Source organism: Drosophila mojavensis, unplaced genomic scaffold, assembly GCF_018153725.1.
Source record: "Drosophila mojavensis isolate 15081-1352.22 unplaced genomic scaffold, ASM1815372v1 contig_36, whole genome shotgun sequence".
In the NCBI taxonomy this organism is placed as follows: domain Eukaryota; kingdom Metazoa; phylum Arthropoda; class Insecta; order Diptera; family Drosophilidae; genus Drosophila; species Drosophila mojavensis.
The window spans coordinates 3,704,005-3,724,800 of record NW_025318858.1 but is presented as its reverse complement, the minus strand read 5'-3'; the positions used below and the strand labels follow the sequence as shown (position 1 = coordinate 3,724,800).

The following is a 20,796-nucleotide window of genomic DNA, read 5'->3' as shown; positions in this document are numbered from 1 at the left end:
ATAGTCGAGTGCAGCATCTGTGTTGTTGTTGTTGTTGGGGGGCAGCGAGTGATGGAGGCGTGGGTGAATTTCGACACATGTTGCCGCAATAAAAATGTCAACACACACATAAAACATCTTCTAAAATGGCATTTGCGAAGCTGCGTAAAATTCCAGCAGCCCAAAAAATTTGAAGCATAATAAATGGGCAGAGCTATAAGTGAGTGAGTGTGTGAGTGTATGAGTGCGTGAATATCTGAATGCGTGTGTTTATGTATGTCTGTGTGTGGCAATTGTTCCCACATACACAGACACATGCACACACACACACACACACACACTACGTGCTTAAAGCTCAACGCACATTGTTGGCCATTAAACACGCATTCCTTGGCTATATATAAATTTATAGAGTAAAAGTAGATGAAAGTGTGAGTCCTAGAAAGTTAGACAGGGTTATGTGTGTGTCTCTCTTTCTCTCTGTGTGTGTGTGTGTGTGTGTGTAGAAAATGGTGTCTGCGTTCCGCTAGACGCGTTTCGCTTTCACTTGGAGCCAAAAGTCGCTGCGTTTACGGTTTTAGTTTGTCCTATGCCCTTGCTCTGACTCCCGCCCCCCTCCACCACTCAACGTTGCCACTGCCCTTGAGCCTGGAGCATGTGCATGGAATCTAAAAAAAAAAGCTGCCTTTAATGAGATAATCTACGCGCTGAGCGCTCATTTTATATAATTGAACGTTCACTTGCCGTACAAGCGCCAGAACCAGAACCAGTTCCAGACCTAGCCCCTGCCCAACCCCCAATGTCAAGTTGCCAAGTCGAGACCCCCGTTCGGCCGCCTGCTGATTACAAGTGCTTTCAGCCCAGGGGGGGTTGCGGGCTGGAGCTCCAGCCTCGGTAATGATAGTGCCCCGACCCGTACGTGCGTACAGCCTGGCAGTACTCCATGGCTGATGTGGGGGGTTCCTGCACTTTATGGCGCCTTGCATCCAAGCAACAGGGGCTGGAGCCTTGTGGCATGGTAATCTGCAATAAATGAGGCATGTTGGAAGATTTATTTGATTGCTTTATTTAATATTTTAGAAAAGGCAGATGTTTCCCAGCCGATAAACCCGACTAGCTGAAAAATTCCCAGACAGCGCCAGAAAGTGGTTGGCGTTACGTTGACGTTGAATTATGACAGACGTAATGAAATTTTTAACCGATGTGCGAACGGAGGGGCAGGGCAATGTGAGACAGCTGGAGATTGTCAAGGTGTTGACACAAATGGAATGTCAGGGAAACAAAACAAAAGCTAATTTACATATATGTATGTGCTGGAATACCAAATGCCGTTACGAGTTATGAATGAATTATGGCGACGGCAGCTACGATAGCTGACTTTATTTATGGGGATTCCATCCGAAACATATTTGCTAAATATATGCGATTTTTATTTTGCCCACGTCAATTACGAAATTTTCAGATGTGACAGCGTTTTACTGCCAAAAGTTGTGAGAAATTAAAACGGAACTGAAAACTGAGCTACTTTATGATATTGTTGAAGATATTTTATGTTATTATGAAATATGGTATATTCGTTGAGTTCTACGATGTAAATATACACATATGTTTATTCTATGAGAAACATAATAAAATTATATAAAATAATATAAAGTAATATATATAAATTTATTAAATAAAATAAGTAAACTTTTGAGAGAAAACCTGGCTTTCGTTATTAGTACTGAAAATTTGTGTATAAATTACAAATACTAATACAATAAATTTTTAGAAGTATACAAACTACTCTTATAAAAGATACAATATAATCGATTATTATCGATAGTAAGTAAATAGCATAAAGAATTATAGATCGCATAAATAATACATTTCAAATCTCTGGCTGTGCGATACGAGAAATACATACATGGATAGATCGACTTAGCTCAGCCTTCTGGTATAGAGTATATATATTTTCTGCCATTTAAACAAATTTTCACAATAGCTTTTAAATCCTGATATTCCATTTTCAATGGTAAAAAATAAAATAAATAATTTTGAAATTTTTAATTTAATTTAATTTGCAAGTTAAGTACTACATAAATAAACTCCAATTAATAAAATTCACTAATTAAATTTTGAAAACGCGCTCAAGCCAAATGTAAAATCTAATTTTCCATATTCACTTACAAATTTGATTAGTATTAATATCATTTATCTCAAAAAATTTATATTTCCAAACATGGTCCCATTACACCCTTCAGCAGATCCCTAATGCTTGGAAATTTTAGCCAGCTATCTGGCGCTTCATTAAAGAAATTCTTGAAAATTCTCATCGTTCACATAGCACATATGCATCATACGCCCCGTTGGCCAACATAGCAGCAGCTATGCCTCTTCCATATGGCTTAACAAACGAAGCTTCCCACATCAATTAGGTTTATATAGCGTATGCGCCGCGTGGTGTGGGTCCATGCAGAAAATTTAAGTGCCCCGTCGACCAGCGGAGTATTGCCCCACGGCGCAACCAAACGAACCAATTTCGTAGACCCAAAAAAAAAAAAAGTAGTAGCAGCAGCAGCAGGCGGAGCAGTTGGAGCTAGCAAGTCGTGCATGAAGCGCAGGACGAAGGACACAAAAATCAGGCAACGGAGCATGACAAGCAAAACGCAACGTTGCGCATCCTGTGCCACAGTTGCCACAGCAGTTGCTGCCACCACAGATCGCCTGCTGTTGCGCTGTCTCTTTCGCACTCGCTCTCACTTCCACGCTGTGTGATAATAAAATGAAAAGTTTGAGCAGCGGTCCAGGGCTAACAGTTGGACAGGCCAACGGTGCCGCACCGCATGTCTGGCATATTTAATTTATTTATTTTATGCAAATTTCGGATAATGTATCTGCGGCCGCAGGACACAAAACAACAACAGCAACAACAACGAGCTATGGAGAGCTTAACATCAAGGGGTTTTCCTGCAAGCCGGCCCCTCGCATCTCTCCTCATCTCTCACCTCCCATCTCTCATCTCATCTGCGACCAACAAAAAATTCTAATGAAAGCAATTGTTGCCAAACCGCGCACAAAATTATGCTGCATGCACGCCACGCCCACAATGCCAGCCGCTGCTGGCTCGCTGGTTGGCTGGCTGCCTCGCTGGCGATATTTGGCATTACACGGTTCATTGTCTAAAGTGGCGCTCGGGGAGGCACCATCCACTCACTCAAACCACTCGCACCACTCGCACCACCCTCCCGCCTACCTTAACAACCCACCCGAACCAGCGTATCTATTGTATTTATTCAAAAGTTTGAAGCCGCCTGCTTGCACTAACTACTAATGTGCGGTTGTCTCTGTGTGTGTGTGTGAGGTGGGCGTGGCTTTGTGCACAAGTTCTATCTAGCGCCATTTGCTTTTTATTGTTAAACTGCTAAAAAGTTTTACCATAATTTTAGCTTTCAGCTTTGCTACTTTTTTTTTTGTTTTTGTAATTTTCAAACGCAAGAAATTGCAAATAAAAAGTCGAAACCTTAATATCCATTATAAGAACAGTCTTTTATGATAAGAATGTGAAATAACTATACATACATACAAAAGTATATTTTAATATAATTTAATGAAATATCACAGTTAATTTTTTTTTTACATAATTATATTTGCTCATTGTTTAGTATAAGACAGATTTGAAAAAAAAGGAATTTTTTTTTTTTTTTTTTTAGAATAAAAAGATAATACAGAGTGAAACTTCTTTTATAGGTTATAAATCTAGCTTAAGCATTTTTTTTGTTTATTTCAACTTAGTTTGATTCAATATGAGATGTCTTTGTACTAGCTAAGGTCTTCAGGAGATACTGGATAAAATCTCAAGCTATCTAGAAGTTTTTTTTTTTTTTTTTTGTAACCCTTGAGACCAATGAGCTTTTCAGCATTAAAGAATTAAGCAATTAAGGAATTAGGAATTTAATTTGGCTGTATTTTTTTTTATTTTTATTTTTTATTTTTTTTGCACTTTATGCAGTAAAATATTAAAGTTCCTTACTCTCAAATTTTTTTTTATGTACAGCACCTACATAAATATTTGGCTTTAAAATATTTAAAAATAAATAAAAAAAATATTCTAAATAAAAAAATTAAAATTAAAATATGTTACATTTATATGTATATTAAAAACTTTAAAACAATATTTCAAACTTTTCAATTCAAATATCAAGCTCGTCACGCACCTGGCACGAATTTGTAAATTTATTAAAAAAATCAGAAATATTTGTAATTTCCTACCTGAATAATTTAATATGAGCATCGTTACATATGCCGCCATGAAATGTGCATACCAGGCGCAGCAATATTTGGTTATGCTTGAAAAGGATTTCGTTTTAGCTAAATATTACGTATACGCGCGCTTTAGGGAATATTTACTAATTAAAATGGCTTTTCCGCTGACGTGTGCCGTGGCGCGCCTTTCAAACTTTCCATGTAAGTGCCACAGAGATTTACAAATCCACAAAAAATTAAAAAAAATGAAGTGAAATAAAAAACAGGAAATTAATATATATATTTCTGCAGCTCATAAATAAGTCGAGGGCGCAGCCTAGGACCCTGGGCCGTGGCCCACGTGTGAGTGCGCGCGCTATAAAGTAGCATTAAAAATGCCTTGGGGCACGGATTATATTCGTTCTTTTTTCCAAATTTATTCCCTAAGCCCCATTTTAAAATCGGGAGAAAGGGTATGCTCATTAGCTGCAAAGGATGGTATCAGACTATAAATATTTATAAGCGTTAAATACTTAAGTACAGTTATATAAGAGATTTCAGAGCTGGGCTAGCTATAGATATTTTAGGTTAGCTCGATCTACACTTCAGACATTTATAGGGCATCTACCAGTCAAAGGGTTAGACTTAACAGCTGAGCTAGCCATAGCTCGCTTAAGTTTCATCTGCTTACTCATATGACATTTATAAGGTATCCATGTGTCTAGCAAGTTTTTTTTTTTTTTTTTCAATTTATTTCAGACTCTTTAGCAGCTATCACGCGCAGCTAATAAATACAGATTGGTTGCATTCACGAAAAAAGGGATTGGGCATCGAAAAGTGATTAAGTCTGAGGCCAACCCTTTTTCGGAAATTGAATGGATTTTTTATTTGATTTGATTTTATTTAGCTGGACTCTGTCGTTTGTGCAATTGTTTGTAAAATATTTGCGACTTCAACCCTGGACATTTGATTGTTTTTGGGTATCCCCAATGAAAGGCAGAAAAAAACTGTCGCTTGCAGTCCATTTACCTGCACAATTGACTGATTTTCTAAGCGCCAAACATTTGTTGCAAAAACCCTTTTTTTATTTGCTTAGCTCTTGGGTGGCATAAAAGGCGTTTAAAGTATGCAACGGCCCTAGGGGCTTCTTGCGGAGTTTCAATTAATTTACACGTATTGAATGTGAGCTATTCACTGGAATTCCAGCTGGCTGTGCAGTGGGAGGTTATCGATATATGTATATCGATAGAATCTGGCAGTTGACATGGAGTTGAGAAAGCTTACCGTCTGTTTTTACTTATGCTAAGTTCAAGTGTTGTTTTGTTTTAAGTCTCTAGAGTAGAGGTTATCGACATGAATTTATCGATATTAATCACATTGATATTACAATCGAAATGTAGTCGCCTTTAGGTTAAACAGTCATTCAAGTCTTGTGTCTTTTTGACAATGAGTTTTAATCTCTCAGAATCTCAAGTTTTAGCTTTAATAATGAATCGATATTTATCGATAGTCATATAAAGTCTTTTGTTTCTCTTCTTTGAGAATGCATTGATATTTATAGTTACGAATTACAAGCTCGGTTTCGGTTTTTCCATTTCGACTCTGACTGTTGTTTAACTAACTCTCGGTTATCTACCAAGAAATTTTCGTATGTCAGCCGGAAAAAAGAGTGTGTGTTTTTTTTTTTTTTTTTTGCAATAACATTTTTTATTTTGCAGCATCGTAAATATTCAGTAGCCGTGCGACAACACAAAAATTACATTTCCCGTGGTCAGTTTTCGCATTGTATTTGTATTTGTGTCTATCCTCTCCCCCTGTCTCTCTCTCTCTCTCTCTTGCTGTTCCGTTCGGGTTGTTATCTCAGTTCATATAAAGAGCGCACTTCCGGCTTTTGCCGGGCATATTTATGCGCATGTTGGTCCGAGGCAGGCAATTTGCTGCTTTACAATAAGTGCCAGGACATAAAAATAATAATTATGCTTGTACCTTTTATGATTATGGTGTGAAAACAACAATTGCTCGTACACAGCCCGCCGTTGCGTGGGATGTGGCTCGCTTTTTTCGCTTTTCCTCGCCGTTTTCGGCCGGGGCGAATCTGGGGGGAAAAAGGACAACAGCTACAAGGACAACAGCGACAATGACAGCACGCTTTAGTGCAGATTTACGAGCCATGTAGGTGGAGCAAAATATTAAAACAACAATGATCCACAAAAAAAAAAGAAGCTTCTAATGGAGGTATGAGGCGGAAGAATACTCGGTAGGTAAACTTAGATTGGGTATATGAAATGCTCTTAGGTTTAGTGATGTCCTAAGTTGATTTAGATATCCTGACTTAATAAATGGATAAGTGAGAAAACTTAATTATGAGATAAGCTCAATGATTGAATTCTCTTTTATAGATTATTGAGAAACGCCACAGTCAACTCACCAACTCAAAAGATATAACCAATCTTTCAAGTCATGTCTATCCACAAGCATAAACACTCACTAACCATTATTGATTACAGGGTATATAAATTGTCAGTGTGTAGACCGCAACGCGAACAACTCAATGTTATTGTTGGCCAGGAGCATGGGACATGGAAGTGAAACAGAAACAAGTGCTGCTGTTAGATGTTAGGTGGGGAGCGGTAAATGGGATGCTATGTGGAGAGACGACCACCTTGGCCTTAACATTAAGCTTAGCGTGGCTTTCAGCACAATAAACAAAAAGTAATTTTCACAAATTTGCCAACTTGTAAGCCAGGCCAAAAGTGGGCGATGCCGTCGAAACCATTGGAATTTATGTGGCGTGCAGTCTTCGTCTACGGCCATTCTAGAGCTCTGGCCCCCCTGTCCACCCCCTGCCGGAAATTCAACCAACCAGTAGAGGCTCGGGCCACCTTGTTTCTATTGCTGAGAGTGGACGCAGGTGTTTTGCGGTGCTTGTCGTTAGCTACAAGCCAGACGATGGTTCTTAATACCGGATACACAAAGTTTTGTTAAAAGGAAACTGTCGCGACGCCATTTATTATGGCCATGCTCTGAAGGGTCGTTGTCGCCCCACAGATATCGCTAATGTCGCTATCTCTGTGAGTATGTGTGTCTGTGTGTGTTTGGGTGTCCTTAAAGCATATCTATGCACATATGTATATATACGCTCACATATCCGCTCTGCGTCCTTATCGAGCACGCCTAATTCAATCAGCCGTGGCAAATTAAAGTTCCATCTTTCGACCAAGTCAAGCAGCGAAGCGTTTGAATGCCATGAGAAAAATTACATGGATTGCTACCCTTTGTCAGGGTCAAAGTTCGATTTCAAGTGTATGGCGCAATGACACTGGCCTATAATTACACTTAAGTTTTAGATATTTGCACAACCAGGAATAGAAGCAAGAGCTCAGAAACCCTTTTTTTAATATTGAGCATACAGAAAGCTTTGTGAGCTTTACATAACCTAGCGATAGGAGCTTTTGCTTGCTTGTTATATAAGGGAGGCGTAAGGCAGAGCTTAGAGACACATATATTCTAATGTAATATAAAAGCCATTTGTAAAGGATAAAGCTTTAATGAGCTTTAAGAACAGCTGTCTTTAAATAGTGATTATTAAAATATATCCCATTAAGTGAGAAACAATTTTTATAAAGGAAATAAACACTTTAAAATCAAGTTTTAAAAAGCTTTGTTGGGCTTTTGAAATGCATCTCGGCATTATAAGCGAAAAATTTCAAAAGTAGTGAAAATTTGTTAAAAGTTTATTTAATAAAAGCTCATATGCCTGTAAAGCTTTTGGAAGCTTTGCATAACAGTCATATTAAAAGCGTTTGTAAACTGTGCATACAATAGTTACTTTCTCTTCCTCATTGCAGCTGCCCTCCAGATTAATCTCAAGTTTACTTTAAGCAAATGTCATTGGGGTTTTCTTTAGCATATGCGCATAAATCACGCGCCCCCACTTCAAAAAGGGGCTGGCCCCAGCAGCAGGACAATCGGAATTGCTAAATGCTACAAGAACAGTTGAAGCATGTAAATTAAAGCGCATCAAAAAAGAAAAAAAAAGAGAGCAGAAAAAAAGGGGAAGAGCAGGAAGCGAGGCGTGGGGCGAGGTGGGAGGATGGCGAACAAAAGAACGATGCAGTCGAAATCAAACTCCGGCCTTAAAGACCAGCGAGGATATTGGCAGCGGCGAAGGCGCGCAAATGAAATTAAAGGCGAGCAAACAAGTTACGGTCAGACAATCAGCAATGGGCCAAAAGGACATTGGATAAGGACAACGGCTAAGGGAGCAGAGCGACGAATGAACGACGGACGAGAGACAAGGGACAAGAGACAAGGAACAAGGGACACTGCACAAGGGACAGGGGACAAGGGACACAAAATGCGTTGTGCGCTGCTTAAAGCAATTTCATTTTGGTAACGCCTCTCTCTGCGCTCCTCATCCACCATTTGAGCACATCTGCCTGTTGGGCGCCTGGAGATTGATTCGTGCTGCCTGCCTCCAGTGGCTGCTGCTGGCCTGTTTGGCCTTTGATTAAATTAAATTTCATGGGACATATGTACACATTGAACCGAATTTTCGTAGCTAACGGTACTTTTTTTTCGTTTTGGGTTCGCTTCCATTTTTTGCTTCGCTGTTGTTTGCCCGGATTTGAAAGAAAAGTGTTGAAAAATGGCGCGTAATTTGCAGCAAATCCTTCGTGTAATTTGTTTGTCAACAAATGAGTGTGTAAATGTTGCACATTTAACATTCAACTGCTGCTGTTGCTGCTGTTACTGCCTCTTTATCCTCTTTTTCTTCTTCTGTTACATTTTTTTTTTTTTTTTTGACCCAACTGGGACACTGTGACATTGTCTAATGAGTTAATTAGGCTGCTTTATACGGGCAGTTGTAAAGGAATTGCGCTTCGGGTTCATCGTCAATTTGATGGGTCAGTGTCCTTAATGATGAGGCCGGGCATATATCTATATAGAGCTATATATGGAATTAGGTTCAGCAGGGGGTTACCACTGAGATAATGACATTAAATAGCCCTCATTTGGTTTGCATAGCTGGAGATTACGCAGTTGAACTGAGCGCTAAATGAAAGGAGATCAATTTGAGGTTGATTGTGAAGGGTTTGTAAAGAGTTTTATGCTTGATTTGGGAAGGGTATAAGTACTAGACATTGTTCATTTAGTCTACCTAATCTAAAGTATTCTTAGTGCTTGGAAAATATTTAAATTTATAAATAAAACAAATATATGTTGCAGTATTTATAATATATGTTTATAGGACATCTCAGCTTTAATATTTAGGTCTTGAAACTTCCAAGACTGTTCTAAAGAATTTATATCTGTTTCCTATTAGCTAGAATACAAAAAAAAAAAAAAAAAAAAAAAAAAAAACTATAAACATTAAAGACACTGAAAATAATTTATAAACCACATTATCAAGACGCAGGACTCAGTGCTTAGCTCTTCAGTTAGCCTTAATTTCAGATTAATTCCATTCTTTCATAAATTACATAAATTTTTACAACAAGTTCGGCTTGTGTACAAACAATAAACAATTCTTAAAACATACTCAAAACTCTACAAACTCTTGCAAAAAAGTAAATTCAAAATATTTCCCAAGTTTTTATAAAGTCTTCGCCAGTTTCGCTTGTGGCAAATATTTATGCGGCAAACATGGCAAAAACTTTACTCACTTTTTTGCTCGAAAATATTTTTCAGCCCTCTTCACATGTGGCCCAGTCAACTATAAAAAAAAAAAAATGGAAGAAACCAACAACGGCGTAAATAATGTAAAAGAAAATATGAAATACATAAATACGGGCAGTGAAAGCAAATGCATAAAATTTAACCCACGCGGAAAGAAAGAGGAAAGTAAAAATAAAAAAAAAATAAAAAATAAGTATAAAAGAAAAACAATCGAGAGGGAAACAAAAACAAAGTTAAACCCAATACATTAATGGTATTTGCATTTGTACTGATTTTATTTGGTTTTTATTGAATTGATAAAATCAGGGAACGACAAGCGCGCAGGGCAAAGCCAGAGAGAGGGTCCTGCGACGTCCTGGCTTGTGTCCTGCTGCCAATTTGATATTCCGATTGCAATTTATGTGCGTTCACCCTCCCCCATTCGCCGTTGCCCTCGTGCCGCTGTAATGTACATTACATGCATACACATGTGTGTGTGTGTGTGTGTGTGTGTGGGTGTGAGGGCGTGTCAGGCAAGTCGTTGTGATTCTTTGTGTTACCCAACTCCCAATCCCCAGCCGGCTTTATGTTTAAACATCTGCAATATGCTGCGGCAGCCACGTACAGCAGTTGGGTGGATCAATGCAGTCACAGTTCGAGAGTGTCGCTGTGTGGGTGTGTGGGTGTTTGCCATTGTGTGTGTGCGTGTGCGTGTTTATTTGGCACCACAAATGCGTTTCCTTTGGCATGATGTTCGGGTTGAATTGGTGGCTTGCTGCCTGTGGTTGTCGTTTAATGGAATTCCGCTCTTGCATTAAATGTGACACACAGAAGCTGCCAATTGGAATGCCTGCACACACACACACGCATACAGACGCACAGCTACAGTTACAGCTGAACGGGACACTGTTTGAGGCTGGGCTGCGGTTTAGCTTGTTTAAGTGTTAAATTAACGTTTTAACAGTTTCGATTATTCCGCCAGTTAATTTTTAATGTTTCCAAAAAAAGAAAAGAACGGAAATTCAAATACTTTCGCATCTCGTTTTTTGTGATGGGGGTCATACAATTTCATTAGTTTAATTAAAATTGAACATGTGTGTTGCACTCGAGTTGCCTTTCTTACTGTTGTTGTAGTTGCTGCCACAAAACTTTTGCCACATGGCATTCATATCAATTTGCTTTGTTTCTATACATTTACATGCCCTGTAAGGGTTAGCTAAGGAGAGGCTAGTTTAATTCGATGAAATATTTATTTAAGTATTTATATACAAATCTATTTTTCGGGTGTATATTGTGAATAATTTTTATTATTATTTTTTTTTTAAATAATAATAATAATAATATAATAATAATGACAATAATTTTAATAATATAAATTTAGGTATATAGAATAAATAAATATTATTAAAAAATATATATATTTTTTTTAATTTTAAAAGCTCAGAGTTATCAACAAAATATCATAAGACAATTTCATAATTTAAAAAAAATTATTTAAAAAATTTCATTTATTTATTTATTTAAATGTATTTAATTTTTTTTTTTCAAAAATTCACAATTTTTACAAATAAAAAAAATTATAAAATTATAAAGGCTACAAATAAATGATATATATTAAAATAAAATAAAATAAAATAAATAATAAAATAGTTAATGCTCTATAATTTTATTGTTAAATTTGTATATGCCGAATGGTGTTCACATTTTCTTGTTTTACTCAGCAAACCCTTTTACTGCTTACAGGGTATCAGCTGGTCAATTCCTATTGTGTTACTCATTATTTTTGCGGTCTGGAAGCTCAAAAGTTGCATAGGCAGCAAGTTGCTGCAATTGACAGGCATTGCAACCGCAGCTTTCTTCTCGTCTGCGGCCAGTTTTCTCACAATTTTCCACACAATTTTCTGCACAGTTTTCGACAAACTAACGCAAAACGATTGCGGTTGCAGACCAAATCGTTGGGCTTCTTATGAAAACTTATTAAATTTTAATGTGCGTCAGGAGAATTTTCTATTTCCTTTGCAATTGAATTTTATTCTTATCTTGGTTTTTGCATAAATCACAAAAGATTTATGAATTAAAGCGGCGAGTGAATTTGGGGAAGCGACAAATTTTAAAGTTACCAAAAATTTATAGAATTTGTAGGCTTTTAAAATACCTAATCCATATCTTGAGAACCAACATAAATTAGTTGAAACTAAACGAATTTTGATGATCCTAAATATTTATACAAACGCTTTCATCTCAATCTAATTTATATTTAATATTTATTCAAAAATCTATCTTTTTTTAATAAAAAAAAATCTTCACAATTTTGGGACCTTTTTAATTCCCTATGAGAAAAATTAATAATGTTAAATAATGAGGAATATATCTTAAAACTGTAGCCCGTACAAATAGCATATATGGTATATTTATTGGCAATTTACATAATTTATGCAGCTTCATTAATAATATTCGTTATTAATTTCCCTGCTAGTTGGCGCACACCTGCCAGTTTCCATTAACTATTTTTAATCAGATCAGGAAGGCTCTGCTCTGGAGCCATATTTGTTGATTCCATTAAATCGTAATCTGCGCAGCAGCTAATTTCGATTCATGAAATCCAACAGATGCGCACAATTTGTTTCGTTCCCCGGCAATCGCTAATGAACTCTTGGCGTGTGAAGGATATCTAAACAAAGGAAAGTGTATGTGTGTGAGTGTGTGTATGGGTCTGAGTTATATATCTACCTTTCAGCAAAGCTGCCAGACCTGGTCTTGGTCCGAGCACAATTCAATTATTATTTTATAATTAATATTTTCCACATTAGAAACGCACCAACAGCAGCACACGCCATCGGCAAGGACGAAAAGCAGCTTCAAAGCTGGGAAAGCGTGTTACCATGTTGCGTGTGCAAAAGTAAAGAAATAAGAAGAAAAATTAGGCAAGCAATTTTTTTTTTTGGTTTCTTTTTTGAAAGATGGAACGGAACAAGCAAAACAATTAATAAGAGTGAGAACGTACTTAAGAGGGTGTCAGTAGGAAATATTATATTAAGCACGAATCATGATATACTCGAAAATGACGCAGAATAAGATATGAGAGATTTGTTCATAAGATTTGATTAAATGTTGGAAGCAAAATAAATAATCATATGAAATCTGTTGGAGAGAAAAAACAAATGATTTAAATCTCTAAGGATTAAATATAGTCGAATATCGATTTTGAATTTCTTTTGAATTTTTTTATTTGCGTTAGTTTTTACTATATACATTATACGTTGATAATCATAAGAAATTTTATATTATTAAATATTAAATTAAATTAAATTAATATTTTCCTCAACTCAAGATCTATATCTAACCTTACTTTCTTTTTATTTAACTAGTCTTTCTACTTTCCTTCATACTAGTCTCCATAGTATCATTAGTTGCTGCCCTAACTAAAGCAGATTTTATATACATTTTCTCATTTTACTTCTCCACTCAACGCTTCGCTGCTCTTGTCTGAAATCAAATTAAAAGTCAGTCTTGCATGTAATTATGGCTTTTAGCAGCTGCTTTCACAACCTGCATGATTGATATGCATGCACGCATGCATGTGCTCATATGACATGGACTCAGCACTCAGCACTCAGGACTCCGGACTTTAGATAATGGAGGGATAACAAAAACATTTTTAGCATTCTGTCAGCTTTTATGCAAATTGTCAGTGGCTGCATTTAAAACTCAATTAAAAGGAATTTATTTACTCAATACCCCTAGATTAATAACTTTTTAAAGACCCCGAACTGAAGGATGTGGATGACGAAGGTAAGCGAGAGTGGACTAGATGATATTCTGCAAATTTAAATGGAATTTTTAAAATTTAAAACAATTTTAGTATGAGTGAAAAAATAAAAAATAAATACAATAAGCTGTATTTCGCTTAGAAGTCACAGTTTGGATTACTTGAAGCTTACGATAATTTTAGTAATTTTTTTATCTACATATATCTTACGCTGTACTCAGTATTCTATTCTCATTGACATACCTAATATATACATACCTAATATATACATACGTCAAGCTACAGAGTATTCTATAGTCAGTCATAACTCCCCTTAACACATTTTTCGCAGCTACAGGGTATATCAAAAAGAGATAAAGCTCGTTAAATGTGTAGGCGTGACTGAGGCAACTACTGAGGCTGCGACGTGGCACAATTTCTCTCCATGTGTAGCGCAAGAGTGTTGCATGTCTCTGATAGCTGCCTCACACACACTCACATATTATATATATATATATATATATATATATATATATATATATATATATATTCTCCTTCTATACATATATACGTATACATATATAATTATTCCTCAGCCAGCACTTGCCGCAACTCCCAGATGTCTACTTAATTATATTGTCGTAACTTTAAATGTCATTTTGTCCATGTGTGTGTGTGTGTGTGTGCGTGTGAGTGTGTTGGACATGAGAGATAGCTGTTAGGCGAAGGACCGGCAATTGCAGAGACAAATCAGTGGACGTACGTGGCCGCAGTCTAAACAACAACATTGAGATTCATGCGGCAGAGTTACCCCCGTCTGGCTGTGGCCTAATCCCGGGCTGCTCTTTCATCTTTAGCAAGGGGGCAGAAGGCTGGCAGGCTGACTGGTCGGCTGGCTGACTGGTTGGCTGGCTGGCTGGTTGGCTGGCTGGCTGGAGGGGTCAAGAAACTTAAAATCACAACCAGGCACTCTGTTTCATGACATTTGCCAGCTTCCGGTTCCGCTAGCCACACGCCTCAGCCTTCCCTTAGGCAATGTGCCTGCTCGTAAATATGTTGAGCATATAACTCATCTGGGCAGATAATGCAGCAAAGCTCTAAACTACGACGAGTGCTCGCACTCATGCTAAGACTTTAAAATCGCATTATTATTTCGCTCATGCCTATTATTTTGCTTTGTTTTGCTTTCTGCCTCTCAGCGACAACAACAACAACAACAGCAGCAGCAGCGACAACACTTGAATGAGGAATACAGCGACTCTTCCACAGAAAATAAAAACCCATCGAACCAGTTTTGTTCGTAGTTGTGGATCGCGTGCGATAAGAGACGTCAGCTGTGAAATAATGAAATACATAAAGGCGATTATCATTTTACAGAAACGTATATTAAATCAGCTGGAAATGACGAATAAGTCGCAACACTGCGATTGGTAAAGAGAGAAAATTTGATGAGCATCTTGAATGATGCCAAGTTAGGTAATCAATAGAACTCTATAAAGCATACTTAATATTGCGAGAGATATGCGATTTATGTGTTGAATAATATTTTTAAATATTGCTTTAATACAATTTTACTTTTTGTAAAGATTAAAAAATATATACATATTTTATCATATATGTATTAAAAATATTTTTATTATATATTTTTATAGAAATATACAATGATAGGGTTTTAAATGCAAATTAATTCATTTTTATCTAAATCAATAAACAAAAATAAATCATTTTAGATATTTATTAATATTAAAAAAAAAAAAATAAATAAATAAGTAAATAATAAATATATTTTTTTTTTTATTAATAAGTTCAATACATATAAATTTATTTAAACTTTTATACTTTTACATTTTTATTTTTTATAGAATTTACATTTTCAAGAAATCATCTAAGTTTATTATGAGAAAAAATATTTAAATACCATTAATGCTGTAAATTAATAATTTATTTATTAATAATTTATTTATTTATACATGGGGCAATGGTAACGGGTAATGAGTAAAGAAAACTTATTGTAGTAGTATATGGTGTACTAGTTGATAGTTGATAGCTTATCGCCTCAAAGCTGTACAATGAGCTTAATAACTTTGCCATCCAAAAGAGATTCTTTATATCCATATCCACACCCATAGATCACTTTATTTAATATAGCGCATTCAGAGTTCGCTATGACTTAATCATGCAATTAAATAGTGTCTCCGCTTATATTTGGTATTTTTTGTATTTCTGAGGAACGTGATTCGAGTCCCAAATGAAAATTCTCTATAGTCTATCTACACACACATACATACACATATATAGAAAGATGCTTATATATAGTCTTAAATGACCAGTGGCTGATCGTGAACAGCGCGAAAATAAAATGAAACAACTCTTGAAATTTTATCAACTCGTTGTTGTTGTTGTTATTGCAGCAAGTGAATAATTATTTTATCGCCCAGCCGGGCTAGTTGCCGGCCTTGTCAAGAGTCGCTGAGCTTGGAGAGCTGAAACGGCCGGCGCATTCGCACAGTTCCAAGTTGACAATCGAGCGAAACGCAATGCGAAAGTTGGCGAAGCGGAACATTTTGTGGCTGCTGCTGCTGCTGCACTCAGTTGCAGCTGCATTGACCTTGAGCGAGGCGGACTTGGAGTCGGAGTCGGAGTCGGAGTCGGTTTCGCATCGTCGCGTGAAGCGCATTGTGGGTGGCAAGAGTGCCAAAGCGCCGCCCGTCGATGATCCGGTTGTGTTTGCCCGGCTCTACAATCGCGACACTCGCATCGAGGGCTTCCGGAACACCCGAACGGGCATCTACAGCTTCCTGGGCCTGCACTATGCGGAGCCGCCGGTGGGGCAGCTACGCTACGCGCGGCCCGTCTACAAGCGGCTCAGCGGGGATATCAATGCCACCAGGCATGGCCCGCCGTGCATCCAGCCGCATCCGCAGCAGCCGCAGCGCATCGTCGGCGAGGAGGATTGCCTGCTGTTGAATGTGTATACGCCGCAGATGCCGGACGAGACGACGGGCTTGCCGGTGTTTGTCTGGATACATCCAGGTGGCTTTCGCTTCGGCTCGGCGGCTCAGTACGACGCCACGCCCATGGCCCAGCAGGGGGCGATTGTGGTGGCGCCGCAATACCGCCTCGGCTCGCTGGGCATCCTGGGCGACGGCACCAAGGAGTTCGACGGCAACCTGGCCATGTTCGATCTGGCCACAGCGCTGCGCTGGGTCAGCGAGTATATCTCCCACTTCGGCGGCGATCCCAAGCGGGTGCAGGCAATTGGCCACGGCTCAGGTGCCGCCAGCGCCATGTACCTGTCCATGTCGCGCACGGCCCGCAGCGCCGGCGATATCCACGGCGTGGTGGCCATGTCGGGCACTGCGCTCTCTCAATACGCCATGGACAAGGAGCCGGTGCAGAGTGTCGAGGAGGTGGCCAAGATTAACAACTGTCCCACAGGCAATGAGCTGGAAATTGTCAAGTGCATGCGAGCGGTGAGTATTGTAGAGAGATGAGAGATAGAGAGAAAATAGGAGAGCGAGAGAGGGACGGAGATAAGGTAGAAGAAGGAGGGAGGGAGAGGGAGAGAGAGTGGGAGAGAAAAATGGAACATTAAAATCTGTTAAAAGTTAGTTTCCTGCAAATCTGAGCGGAAATGGCTTACAGCAGCAGTTTGCATTGACTTAACATAACAGGCAAATTATATGCTACAAACTGTTACATAAATAAGAATGTAAAGTAAATGTATATATGAAATTAACATTGATATAACAGTTCATATTCCCTAAGAAACTTGGGCCTTTACTTTTATTTTTCTTCACGACATTCAGAAACTTTTCAAATGACTCTCGCACATGGATGTACATACCATTACATTGTCAATCGAATTACTGTCTTGCCGCTAGATGCAGTTACATATGAAGATTATTCATAAGTTTATTAGTAAACGAGTTTTTATTAGCATTTTTACTTTAATGTTCCCGACTTATGCATGTGATGTGATATTTATCATCACGATTTACAACATCAGTCAAGCTACTCATCAGCCAGTAGCTAATAGATAATAATTTATATGCTAAGAGTGAGAGTAATTCAATGAGAGTAAATAAATGCTAATGACATGCTTTGTCTAACTCGATGACAGTTGGCGTTGTCTGTTAAGCACTTAACAGATACTTAACATGGGTTTGAATCAAATAAATACTATTTAAATAAATTATAATATTTATGAAAGCACAGAACTAAAAATTTTGCTTAATTTTGGATCTAACCTAGATCGAAATTAATAACAATTTTTTGCAATTGTAATCTATGTTAGCTCATAAGACAGATTAACTATGTTATCAACAGAATTTGGAAGCAGACTATAGAAAATGGAGTTAGAAGTTCCTCAAACTTGAATATATTAAAAGCGAAAGTCAAGAGTTTGTTTCAGTCAGAATCGAACAATTCAAGATGGATCTGGAATATATGTATATCTCAATATATATATTTTTCCCTCCTTCCCTCAACTTTAGTTAACATTTAGCTTACACCTATTTAATCAGATACAGGTCTCAAACTTCGATTTTATTTAATGGCCTTTCATTCCTCTCCGCCTTTAGAAATCCGCCGTGGATATCATCAAGAACGATAACAAGGTACAAACAGAGCGCCTGGCTGGACGTGCTCTGGTCAAGGGGCTCACAGGCAACGCTGGCTTCCAGCCGCACATGGAGGCCGAGGAGGACTATCGCTCGCTGCCGAGCATCATAATAGGCGAGCCGGAGGCGCAGCTGCGCAGCGGCAATTATACGGGCATTCCCCTGCTGACCGGCGTGACCAAGCACGAGACGGCCAACTCGGTGACTGTGGATACGCTGAACAAGGTTTATGGCTCGGCCGAGAAGTTCTTGGGCTCGCTGCAAGGCGCACTGGAGCAGCTGACGGGCTTCCTGCGCATCGACGAGCTGACTGGAGGCATAGCGAAGCCCGTGCTGCCCGGATTGACTAGCGCGCTGACGCCCACGCTGCAGGATGTGTGGAAGGTGCCGCAGGCATTGAACGTGGATCAAGTGCTGGCCAAGGTGGTGGAGTCCACCACCGACGTGCTCTTCAACCTGCCCGCCGTGCTCACCACGCAGGTGTGGTCTAAGCTGGCGCCCGCCTACATGTACAGCTTCGAGTACAACGGCACCAAGTCGAAGGGCATCCACTTTCTGCACGGCCTGCCCATCGTGGCCGAGCAGGCCCAGAGCAGGCCGGAGCTGGTGGCCCACGGCGACGAGCTGGGCTACATGTTCGATGCGAACGACATCTTCGGCGAGCCGCTGCTGGAGACGCGGCTCACCGACGAGCAGGATCTGAAGGTGCGCAAGAACTTGATTGATATGCTGCTGCAGTTCGCCCAGCCGAAGGAGGAGCAGAAGGAGGGAGTCACGGCAAAGCTCTTCCAGAGCATCTCGAGCAAGGGCACGCCTTTCATCAAGGTCGACACTCAGCTGGAGGCAGCCAGTGATTTTCGCTTCTGCGAGCTCTCTGTCCTGGGCGCATCCCTCTCTCCGCTCAGCTCCACCAGCTGCGCCGCACTCGGCAGCGTCCTGGGCCAGCTGGGCGGCGGCCTGGGCCAGACGGTGGGCGGCGTTGGCAAGACTGTGGGCGGCATTGGCAACACTCTGGGCCTGGGCGGCGTTGGCCTCACCGGCAGCCAAAACAATGGGAAGAAACGCGGCGGCGGCGGCTTGGGTCTGGGTTTGCTCTAAGTTCTCATTGCCATATTGAATAAAGCCTGGTTGGTATTGATATAAGCTGCTGCTGCTGTTTCTGCTGCTGCTGCTGGTTGCCATGAACCGGCGCTCAATTAGCACAGCTCGCATAGCTCTAGCGCTAATCTCTCTATTGACTTTGTGCCTCTCTGAGCGCCACCGATAAGCAAATTTCCGGCCAGCCGAGGCGCAAAATTTAAACAAAAAGCAAAGTTTTCTGAAACTTGTGGGCAGATCCGCATCCGGAGTGGCATGAGCTGGCTGAGGGGGCGGAGGGCGGAGTCAGGGCAAACAATGAGCATAAGCTGGCAGTGAAAGTTTGAAGAGGATGAGCAGCTGTCGATGCTGCTGCTGTCGATGCTGCTCCTGCTGCTCCTCCTGCTCGTTGCCTTGACGTCTTTTGTGAACTATGGCCAAAAAGCTGAGCGCAAAGCCGGCTTACCTACGGAGCAGACTCATTGTAGCTGTTCTTTCATGTGCCTCTTATTAATATTATTAAAACTAATTTCATAAATTGAAACTGTCCGACATGCCATCCCATACCATTTTCGTTCTCAGTGTGGGCGTGGCCGGAGGCGTTAATGCCTAGGTTCGTTGAGCTTAAGCGCTGACAAACGCCGAGGGGCCGCCTGAAATGAAACTGGGATTGGGATTTGCTATTATAACGGGGCATAATAGATGTGTGCATGAGCAAGGGGCAAGGGGCAAGGGGCAAGAGGCCAGGGGGCAGGCAAACAGTCACGCGAGGGTATTTAAAGAGCACCTCGACGAGTTCAATTAGAGCCATTTCTTTTAGTAGCTATAAATATTTCCTAGAATTCAGTTGAGGTTCAGCTTTGAGCAGCAGCTTAAGCAGCCTGGAAGTACTTGCTATACAATAGCCTCGCTCAGTGACATGTGTTGCTTCCATTGTTGGCCAGGTGACATTAGATTTACTAGACAAAGTTTTAGATACATTGCAGATATTTGAGGAGCATATGAAAAGAAAGAAAATTCTAATAGTTAAAATCTATTCAATTTTTCACTTAAAAAATTAAGTTTAGCCTGCTTTTGTTGTGCCATGAATTCATCAACTAACAAATATGAGAATTTAAGTAGGAATCAATCCAATGTTACTTAAAGACTGAAAAGAAAGAGATATGAATTTAAGACGAAATGGATTTCGAGGACAAGAGGTTAGGATGCAATGGAAGTGGTGGAGGACTGTGATTACTATTATTTGCCAGTCCCTCAACTTATGGACCTGCTAGATCAGATGCTTAGATGCATAAATAATATGTAGATATGTAGAGATTTAATTCCAGGAAAAAAGTCATCAATAGAAATACATCTCTCTCACATGGAGCAGCTCCTCCATTTATATTTATCAAACAAATAACAAATGAACTTTTATAGAAACACAGCCCACTTTCAATTCATTAAAATTCAGGCAATTTTTTAATAATAAAACTCCAGCACTAAAGG

General features: G+C 39.4%; 1 protein-coding gene and 1 long non-coding RNA gene across 2 annotated transcripts; one reads left to right on the top strand and one right to left on the bottom strand.

Moving 5' to 3' along the window:
* Nucleotides 1-12,233: 12,233 nt before the first annotated feature.
* On the bottom strand, nt 12,234-12,983 carry LOC116803981. The gene is made up of 3 exons (XR_004364021.2): nt 12,866-12,983; nt 12,592-12,725; nt 12,234-12,532 (listed from the first exon to the last, which is right to left on the bottom strand). It is a non-coding gene; the product is annotated as an uncharacterized LOC116803981 (long non-coding RNA).
* Nucleotides 12,984-16,107: 3,124 nt separating this feature from the next.
* Nucleotides 16,108-19,374, top strand: LOC6575897 (carboxylesterase 1E). Its single transcript, XM_002001865.4, has 2 exons — nt 16,108-17,082; nt 18,193-19,374. The coding sequence occupies exons 1-2, from the start codon at nt 16,147-16,149 to the stop codon at nt 19,327-19,329; spliced, it is 2,073 nt and encodes a 690-aa protein (XP_002001901.1). The 5' UTR covers nt 16,108-16,146; the 3' UTR covers nt 19,330-19,374.
* Nucleotides 19,375-20,796: the final 1,422 nt, after the last annotated feature.

What these genes read in the sequence shown, in the direction of transcription:
- LOC6575897 (XM_002001865.4), top strand. Translation starts at nt 16,147, where the DNA reads ATGCGAAAGTTGGCGAAGCGGAACATTTTGTGGCTGCTGCTGCTGCTG. An exon ending in TTGTCAAGTGCATGCGAGCG is followed by an intron (nt 17,083 to 18,192) that starts GTGAGTATTGTA and finishes CTCCGCCTTTAG; the next exon opens with AAATCCGCCGTGGATATCAT.